This window comes from Arachis hypogaea, chromosome 2 (genome assembly GCF_003086295.3).
Source record: "Arachis hypogaea cultivar Tifrunner chromosome 2, arahy.Tifrunner.gnm2.J5K5, whole genome shotgun sequence".
NCBI classification, from domain to species: domain Eukaryota; kingdom Viridiplantae; phylum Streptophyta; class Magnoliopsida; order Fabales; family Fabaceae; genus Arachis; species Arachis hypogaea.
Window position 1 is genome coordinate 21,545,437 of NC_092037.1, and position 10,431 is coordinate 21,555,867.

The following is a 10,431-nucleotide window of genomic DNA, read 5'->3' on the forward strand; positions in this document are numbered from 1 at the left end:
AAGTTTAAAAAAGGGGGGACCCACAGGCCGGGCCCCCATATAGCCATAAAAAATAATAATAAGAGTCATTTCTTCAAAGGAGTAGAGGAATCACCACCGCCAGACTCGGGAGGAGCGCCACCAGGACCAGGAGGAGGGGCTGTAGAGGAAGTCAGATGAGCAGCTGAAGAACTCGGAGCATCTCGGGAACGAGGAGGAGACTCAATAATCCTCTGTCCCCGAGTCTTCAGGTCTGACTCGGAAACGACCTCGGGGACAGGAGGATCAACGATGGCGCCATCAATAACTACTTTGTCAGGATGTAGTGGAGAAAGATCCAAGTCGGGGGCTATAACCCTGACCTGCTCCAAGAAAATTCTCCAAGACTCCTCGGCGCCCTCAGCGATAGAGTCCTCCAACTCGGCATAAGCATTCCGAGAGTTCAGCAAATCCTTCCTCACAGCCACAATATCTCGGAATAAACTTTGGTAACTCTCCTGGGCTGTCTTCCTCAAATTCGCCTCCAGGGTAAGTTGGGCCTGCAGCTGGCTCTCCTTCTCCCGAAGGCTATCCCTCTCCTCCCTCAACTTATCCCTCTCTTCCTTCAACTCCCTCTCATGTTTTTGAAAAACAAGAAGCCTCCCCTCCAGCTCCTCAACCTTTGAGGTTGCCCCCAAAGAGCTGAGGGGAGTCTTCTCGAAGATGTCCAAAAGTTTGCCACAAACTCCCGCCGCCCAAAAACTCTCCTCGGCCAGAGCGGTGAGGTGGTTCCGAACAGAAACATCATCCATATTTATTAAAGGATAGATATTCTTTCGGACGAATGCAAGAGCATCCGCCTTAACCCCACCATCCCAAGAAGGGCCAGACTCTGAAGTCTTGCGCTTCTTCTTCTCTGGCTCGGAGAGAAGTTGGGCAGAAGGGAGTGGTCGGGACAAACTTGAGGAAGAGATTATAATAGGCTGAGAGGGAGTACCCACAGTCCTAGGAGGAGGAGGAGGAGGAGGGGAGGGGATTGCCTTGGCACCACCGGACCTAGCCCGGGACTTTGCTTTGGCCTCCTGGACCCTCTGGTAGGACTCCTGAGCATTCCTTTTTGCCATATCTACAAAAGAAACAACTAACAAAAGTTACAAGTCGGTAGAATGCAAGTCGGCAGAAACAACTCGGAAATAAAGAATGCATGCACTACCTAGTTGAGATTGAACAAAATTCGGTGCTCCCTGGAGAATTTTCCTGGTATCCAAGTATGGGGCCCTCCCCCACGCTTCTCGAAAAAACCCCACGATGGCCGCCTCCACCTCATCCAGGTCATCAGGACCATACTTTTCACAAGAGGAAGGCGGCGACCAATAAAGGGGGAAGCGAGGGGAGGAATGCTCATCCAGGAAAAAGGGGTGGTGACCCTCTACGGCTTGAACTTTGAAAAAGAAGTTTTTGAAGTCGTGAAAAGATTCATCAAAAAGGGTGAAAATCCTCCGACCTTGTATGGCTCGGAAGGATACCCATTGCTGTTTGTTGTTTAGCCCACTAAAGGGCTTAGTCATATGAAAAAGATAAAAGAAAACCCTCAAAGAAGTCGGGAAGTCCAGAGCATGGCTTATAAACTGATAGATCTTCAAAAAACCCCAAGAGTTGGGGTGAAGTTGAGTAGGGGCAACTCTACAGTGTTGCAAAACAGATATCTCGAAATCTGAGAAAGGAAGAAAAACACCCAAGCGGGTGATCATGCATTCATACATAAAGAAAAAATGAGGGGCCGCCTCATTTTCTCTCCCAAAACAGACCCGGTCTTCAGGACCCGGGATTATCAGTTCATATTTTGGCTCGTCCTCCTCCGAAGTACAGAGCCGGTGATAAGTACGAAGATGAGTGATGAACTCAGCATCGACCAACGGTTCCTCCCCAAGGACCGTAACATCTACCCACTGAGAAAGAACATCTACGGAAGCCATTTTTTATATAAAGAAAAGTGGCAGAAACCTACAAGAGGAAAAAGAAAAGGAAAAATCAAAAAACACGGCCCCTAAAGAGGAGAGATGCGAAGCTAGAATCTATAGGTCAACCTATCCACTCACAAAACATGCAAACATAAAGCATGATATGGAAGAAACAAAACTAACCTTTATCCGAGAAATGAAGGTTGGAGAAGAACAGAAATCTTCGAACACAAGAATGCAACACGAACAAGGAAGGAAGAAATTTGAAAGATTGCAGAAACGGAAAAATGAAAGAGAGGGAAAGTATTTATAAATACGCTAAGGGGCATAATGGTAAAAACGGAGCAGTCATTAATGAGGTTGCACCGTTACCAAAGCCCTTAACGCTTCCCCAACGGACACGACGCTTGAATTGACGTAACTGTCAGAAACAAAAGGTCGCGAAAATCACGTCGGTTTCTAAAACCCACGTCTCCTCCAAACAAGTCGACTACGAACCCGAGTTAAATACTTGAACCCAAACTTTGAAGAAAATTTGGGCTCAAGTAGGGGCACTGTTCATACCCTGGCCCAATACAAAGGCCCAGGTCCAACTAAAAAGGCCTAACCTGAAGGGTTAAGCCTAGCTAAAGTACCGACCTTCACATAAGAAGTCGGTATCAACCACGACTTGGTCTGAAGAAGTCGGATGTGAGATTAGTTGGCAAATGAGCACTCATTCAAATGAGTAACCGCCCATAAAATCTCTCTAACCGCTTCATAAAGCCATATCTTAACCTCCCCAAGATAATAGGGACGGTTAGCACCCTAAAGATACGGCACTACTTCAACGGTGGTTATTGGCTCACCACTATAAATACACTGACACCCCTCAGGTATCTCTAAGTTCAATACTCTCTAGACCTGCTCACACTCTTGCTAACTTAGGCATCGGAGTGTCTTTGCAGGTACCACCCCCCATTCATTCGCGAGAACAAGTCGGACGGAGTCTCCCGAGTTGCAGATCCACCCGGAGTTCTCCTCCTTCATACACTTGGGCCGCCAAACGCCATCCGTCGTATTAATCTCCGGTTACCTACCGTAACAAAAGTATTATTTAAAATTTTTTAATTATTAATTTTATATAAAAATAATTATATAAAAATCTTGACCTTCCTAATTATTATTTGAGTAAGGTAAAATGTAATATGTGCATTGTTGAGTTGTAAATGATTAAATGGCAACAAAGTCCAACTCAAAAGATGAAAAGTCAGGCATTTAAATTTTTCAGTTCTCTCGTCAGAATCACTTTAGAGTTTAGCGGTAACTGATTGGAAAAATGAAGGAACAAAACGAGGCAGCAGTTAATATATTCTTAAAAAAAATTTCACAAGCAACTTCATATTTTTTTAATACAAAAAAGAAACATAAATATTTAATTTATATATTATAGAAGTTTTATAAATAAAATAGAAATAAACAATCAGTGACGGATCCAGAAAATTTTATGAGTGGGGGCAAAATATATATAATATGATAATTATTTTTATAATTATATTTATTATTAAAAAATATAATTAATTTTTAAATTATCTCATAAATAAATTAAAACAATAAAATAATCATTTAAACAATAATCTGTTAATAATTCAACATCATAAAATTAAAATTAAAATTAAATTCACTAATCAAATATAATTTTAAAATCAATTCATGAAACAAAATAAAAAATCGCTCGTAAAAGTAACAGTGAAATCATATATACACAACACGCTACTGCTGCTTTGGCGATAAATTTTCTTTGATTTTGTGGTAAAATTAATCACATGAATAAAAAAAACAGAAACATGTAATAAGGCATGCATGAGTTTAATTTTTTTCACATATATGAACTAATTATCACTTCATTAAGAAGATCTTAAATAAAATCATATAGAAAGATGAATTAGAATTGGTAGTGAAGTTAATAGTTGAAAATAGTTAAATAATTTAACTAATTTGACTAAATTTTTATTTAGCGACTCTCAATTATCAACTTTACATAAAATTAATTGTACCTGAATTTTCATCTTAATATATTTAAACGGAAGATATTATTCTTAGAAATGGAGACAACAATCACATATTTAGTGGAGTAAAATAATGTTCAAGAAAAGAAATAAATGACAACATTAAATATCTAAATTATTTGAATAATTTTTAAACAACACTTTGAAAAATTGAAATGATTCAAATTGATTAGGTTATTATTATTAGTTCTTTTATTATTATTTATTTAATTATTTTTATTAAATAATTGATATAATATTTTATAATATAATAAAATCATTTAATCTCTTTTCTTTTTATTTGTATAGATGTTGTGAACCAAGGAAATAAATATGGATGGGGTCAAATTTATTTACTTTGTGGGGGCAAAAAATTATTTTTACTATATATTACATATAAAATTTTTAAAACTCAGTGGGGGCACTTGCCCCACACTAACCAATATAAATCCGTCCCTGTAAACAATATTAGTCTTAACTCTTATTTTTGTCCTGGAATTCTACCAGTAGAGTGTATGAAAGAAAATAATAAATAAAACAGAAGAGTTAATGATTATTAAAATTAAAATATTTATCTATATATTTTATGAGTTTAAACTTGTTTTTTTAACAGTGTCAAATATTTTTAGTTTTTTAATTATATATTTTTTTAAATAATTATTCACGTAAATAATATAAAAAAATTATTTTTACTACACAATTGAATACATCTGTTTTATATATAACATATTGAAGCATCAAGAGAAAAATTAAAGAGAAACAAATTTAGGATTAGCTACACCCTGTTTATACATAATTAAATTAAATTCACCCGTTTATTATTATTTTTAGTATTATTGAAAAGAAAATTCAATTATCCCCCTAAATATTTCTCTCTAAAAAAAGCAGTGGTTTCGCTCCTTTTTGCAAATTCTCTTCTGATGTGACGGTGTGTGAGAGTGACGCATGCTTTGAAGCTTTTTTCCCTTCTCAAACTCTCTGAAACCTGAGAGTGGAGAGAGCCACAGCTTTTAACAATGAAGGTGCTTGTGTGGCTTGGCATTGTAATAAAGCTTGTTGTTCTGTCAAGCAATGCCTCTGAAGCGGTTGAGCATCATTACGTGAATGCAAGTGATCTCAACTTGTTGGAGGCACACGAAGCTGAAGCGTCCTTAGCTGGAAGGGGTGCCTACACTCTTATGGTACCACTTACCCTTATTCAAACTGCTGCTGCTAAAGGAGCAGGTACACTACTCTCTACTCTCAAAACTTGTAATTATATTTATTTTATTTTCTAAGCAAGCATCTTCTGAGTCTAAAATTCATTTAATTGCTTTTCAAGTAACATTTTGAAACCCTGCATTCCTCTCTCTCTCTGTTTTTTTTAATTGCCTGTTACTTAGCATTTACATAATCTATTGAAAGTAGGATTCTTTATTTTATTTATTTATTTATCTATTTTTGCCTTCATTTTAATGTGATTTCTTCGGAATGTTTTCTGAGATTTTTTTTAGGCTTAAGTGTTTTTTTTTTATAATGAACGAATGTACATAAAAAAACTAATGCTTTTTATTTACGAATCTACATAATTGGATTCTTATTTTATTTTTTGACAGTTTGTTTGGATGGATCATTGCCTGGTTACCATTTACATCGAGGATATGGATCAGGAGCAAATAGCTGGATCGTTAATTTAGAGGTACCACATAATAATCTTTCATTCAATTAGTTAGATTTGTGCACTGTTTTCATTTTCTTTTGCATGTGAAGTGTTCTGTGAGTTAAAATAGTATCTTTATGTTTGTTTATAACTGTATTCACTATTCACCTACTGGACTATAAAGGTTTCTATTGATAGGGTGGAGGATGGTGTAATGATGTCAGGACATGCATTTATCGTAAGAAAACTCGGCGCGGATCTTCAACATTCATGGAAAAGGAGATACCTTTTACAGGAATATTAAGCAATAAGGCTGAACAAAATCCAGGTTTCCATTCAATTGAACTACTTTGATTGCTCCCTTTGTGTTTTTCCTATGTAGTTAACCATCTCGTTCGACTTCTTGTTCGTTTGTGATTGTAGATTTTTTCAACTGGAACAGAGTGAAGATTCGTTATTGTGATGGTGCCTCTTTCGCTGGGGACAGTGAACATAAGGTAGATTTTGAATCTGAGAGTCATAGAAATGAAATGCGGTTGCCTTGAACTTAAGTTTGGCATGCTTCTTTGAGATTCCGTAAATATATGAAGGTCTAAAATGAGTGAATGTAAATGTTCCTAGAGCACGCTTTAAATTGTATATCTAAATACATAAGCTGTCGAATCTGGTTTCACCAATTTCCCAAAGAAAAATGTTAGGTGACCAACACTTTTTCCTGGTTTTCGTCTTACATTTGAACCAACACTAGTCAACTCTCTCTCTTTTTTTTTACACTAAAAATGTTGGTCCTCTAGTATTTCCCATTGGATACAAGTTTGGTGTATATTTGCACAATTTTGTTGTGAAAAAGCTGTATGATTAACATATGTGGGAGATAACACATTGGTAAGAACATTCATAGAATAAGGGTTACCACACAAAACTAAGTGAATGTTGTCTACTGAGATAGGCTGCACGTCTGCAATTCCGAGGACAGCGCATTTGGATGGCTGCAATGGAAGATCTGATGTCGAAGGGAATGCGTTTTGCTCGGCAGGTTGTATTCATATCTGCAGATATACTGATACTGAAATTATACTTTCTTTCTACTCCCAGTTAAATGCAACTATTGTGCTCCAGGCTCTACTTTCTGGATGCTCAGCTGGTGGTCTGGCTACCATCATACACTGCGATGAATTCCGAGGTCTGTTTCCAAGGAGTACAAAAGTGAAGTGTCTCAGTGATGCTGGGCTATTTCTTGACGCGTAAGTTGCTAACTGCGGTATTTCATACAATCAATGCCAATTTCCATCATGACTGCATCATTTTGGACATTTTTTGTCCTCAAATTAACTGCTTACTTGTTTCTCCCTCCGAATTATAGGACCGACGTATCTGGTGGACATACACTCAGGGATTTTTTCAGTGGTGTTGTAGGGTTGCAGGTATATCACTGTTTTTCTTAGGAAACCAAGTTATTATAGCATGAAAGCAAAAATATATTATAAACTTGCCACTTCGTTTTAATATACTCTTGAAAAAGTTTGACAGTTGAATTTGGGCTTCTACTATTTCAGAATATTAGAAAGAACTCACTTTGTTTGCAGTTACTGAATTTCAGAAACCTTTGTTTAACATGAAAATATTATGTACCAAATTAGAATTCTGTATGGTATGCAAATTGGTCTTTTGACATGGTTATAACTTCCTCAGCATTTTTGTCCATTTATTGCAGGGAGTGCAGAAGAATCTGCCGCGTACTTGTACCAATCACCTTGATCCCACATCGGTAATCATTGATATCCCTTAGTCTACAAATTTGGACATATCAAATTTTCAGATGAATGAACATGCACATTGCACGAATGATCCATAATTGTTGTTTGCTCTGAGTTAAACTTGCACTTTTGTTTCTTCTTCTTCTCTCCCTTTTTTTTTTTTCAGTGCTTCTTCCCTCAGAACTTGATTGCCGGTATAAGAACCCCACTCTTCATTCTCAACACTGCCTATGATTCATGGCAGGTAAATGTCTGTTTTCGTCTCGTACTGCTTGTCCTCTTAACTCCTTATGAGTCATAGGATGTGGTTGCTGGTAGTGTTTATCCATTAAATCAAGTTTTGTAGACTAAACAGATATATTTTGCTTGTCATCAGATCCAGTCAAGCTTAGCTCCAACGACAGCAGACCCAAGTGGCAATTGGCACGATTGTAGAAAAGATTATTATAGGTGTTCTGGTTCACAGATCCAGTTTCTACAAGGTGGTTTGATGCCTGAGAGATTGCTTTTGTTAGAAGCAAAAGGGGTCTCCGACAAACTAATCAGTGTGCTAACTAACTCATTTCATTGTCTCTATTGCACAGGTTTCAGGAATGAAATGTTGAATTCTATGAAAGGCTTCTCAAGATCAAATCAGAATGGAATGTTTATCAATTCATGTTTTGCTCACTGCCAATCCGAGAGGCAGGATACATGGTTTGCGGACAATTCTCCTGTCATTAGGGAAAAGGTATTCTATTTGCAATTTTATTAATCTCTAGTTTCTTTTCTAAGCTATCACCACTTGTTTGTTCTGTTAATAAAAATTCGTTAAACACAATTTTCCACTTTGAATAGATGTTTGTTGAGTTTTGATAAGTTACATAAAGCATTAGTTGTCTTGAAGTTTAAATTTTATTTTTGACGCAATGAACCAAAAACATCCTTGTTTGAAGCAGTGTCAATACTGTGTTCATAATGGGTGTGTTTGGAAGCAAAAAATTTTGGAATTGATTTTATTTGAATTGAAATGAATTGAATTGTAAATCAAATAATGTGTTTGGAATAAATGATATAAAATGAGAATATGGTCCTCTGGTGGTTGGAAGACTATTAGTCGAGGTCAGCCGGGTGGTCGATCTGGATGGGCCAATGGTCTGCTGGGATCGGCTTGGCTCCTTTTTCAAGCCCTTCTCTTTACAGAGAGGATTTGAGATTAGTTAATTCTTATTTGTTTTATGTATTACAAAGGATTTACAAGTCAAATCAATTCCAATTTCAAAGAGGATTTGTAGTATGTTACTATTACTACTTATCAGACTCAAAGTTGATCTTCATAACTTTGGTATGTTAATGTTATGCACTGATGATTTTTCTGATCTTCCATGTTATTGCCATTGAGATATACTTTTTTATTCATTCTGATCTTCCATGTTATCTGAAACTTTCTTACACCGCAAAATCTCTGTTCAGTTCTAACCTATATATATGCATTAATAAAATTGCAGGCAATTGCTCTGGCAGTTGGAGACTGGTTTTTCAACCGTGCTGTCGTTAAGGACATCGATTGTGCTTACCCTTGTGATAATACATGCCACAATCTGATCTTCAGATGAAGCAATTTTTTATCAAATTGTTCCAAATTCATTCACCACATTCATTTGGGCCTCTTCTCATCAAGAATCAGGATATATATTTTTCACCTAAAATTATTATACTAGGCAATTAAAGGGGGAGAAAAAAAGGTTGCTGAAAAGTGCAACAAGGTAGCGTTTCTCTGTGACCGAGTAGCTGGTGAAAGTGATTGTTGTGTATATGTTTAGTTGTGAATGCTTTGTTGCAGATATTGACAAATACTTGCATGTTCTTCGAGTACATTTAATGTATAGATTAATTTTAATCACTGAAAATAAAACTTTAGTGATTAAGATTGATCCGTCACCTTATAACTCGGTCTTTACTGTGCATTATGAGTTATAAATCGGCGTTAATTATCATTCATTCTTTGCTTGTAACTGACACCTTCATTACCAACTTAATGACCAAACGGTCATAACATGAATATCATTCATCAATTATATGCCTATAAAAGGAATCTTCTATATCTAATCTCAAAGAACAACATGATAAGTTCCATATCATATAATACATTCTATATTCATAGAATTATTATAAATACAACATAATACATGATAACTTTCATTTCATATCTTACATTCTATATTCATAGAATTATTATATACCTCTTAAACACTTACTGACTTGAGCGTCGGAGTGTCTTTTGTAGGTACCCACCCCCTTGTTCTCTCCTTGCCGACATATAACTCATCCCGACGAGAAGTTTGAAGACATTCATCGACGGACGAGCTATACACCGGCCAAACTCAGCAAGAACAAAGATTATTCTTGGAACACATTAAATATACTTAAGAAATTTGCAAGGATTCTCATAAAATATTTTTGGTTATCCAATATTTTTTTAGGTGATGGAGAGGCAATAAAACATTAGAATTAGGGACAGTTTGCATAATGTAACTTGGTAGTGATGATTGAACGAGATCATCTCAATCTCATTTGAATATTTCTCTTCCGATGCAATAAAATGTTTGGCATTTATTATTGGTCAATGACGATTTTCTAAACGCATCAATATAAATATATTTGTGTTATAAATATATGTGTTATGGATGTCTTATATTGTAACCTTATTTTAAATTTTAAATAGATAGAATTAGTTAACCTAGCTAAGACAGTTAGCAATTAGATCTTAGGCTATAAATATCTCTTTTGTGGTGTTCTGTATACAACACAATTATTAATAATATTGTCCATTATTCTTCCTATTTTCTTTTTTTATCTCTCCTCTCAAACTCATTCTTATTTTCATAACACACCACACTTTAACCATCTGAGCTCTAAAGCTAAATAATTCTTTTTCTCTTCTACCCACTTTATTCTTCTAATTTTTTTTATGCCATCACCTGTGATCTTCTATACAATACAACAATTTTTTTTATGACATGGCCTATGATCGTCTTGTATGACATGTGATCGTCTTTTATGGCTAAGTAATTTTTTTTATACCATAGCCTGTGATCATCTATACACAT

At 36.0% G+C, this 10,431-nt stretch overlaps 1 protein-coding gene across 2 annotated transcripts; it reads left to right on the forward strand.

Moving 5' to 3' along the window:
* Positions 1–4,858: 4,858 nt before the first annotated feature.
* Positions 4,859–9,948, forward strand: LOC112741124 (pectin acetylesterase 12-like). 2 transcript variants are annotated; one of them, XR_003171378.3, is made up of 13 exons: positions 4,859–5,170; positions 5,542–5,624; positions 5,784–5,913; positions 6,009–6,082; positions 6,535–6,621; positions 6,705–6,829; positions 6,949–7,009; positions 7,300–7,353; positions 7,509–7,586; positions 7,719–7,824; positions 7,927–8,072; positions 8,830–9,087; positions 9,609–9,948. XR_003171378.3 is itself a non-coding variant. In XM_025789975.3 (12 exons), the coding sequence occupies exons 1-12, from the start codon at positions 4,963–4,965 to the stop codon at positions 8,935–8,937; spliced, it is 1,260 nt and encodes a 419-aa protein (XP_025645760.1). In that variant the 5' UTR covers positions 4,859–4,962; the 3' UTR covers positions 8,938–9,948. The 2 variants fall into 2 exon arrangements, 1 of the variants encoding a protein (XP_025645760.1); XM_025789975.3 differs by having other exon boundaries at positions 8,830–9,948.
* The last annotated feature ends 483 nt before the right edge of the window (positions 9,949–10,431 follow it).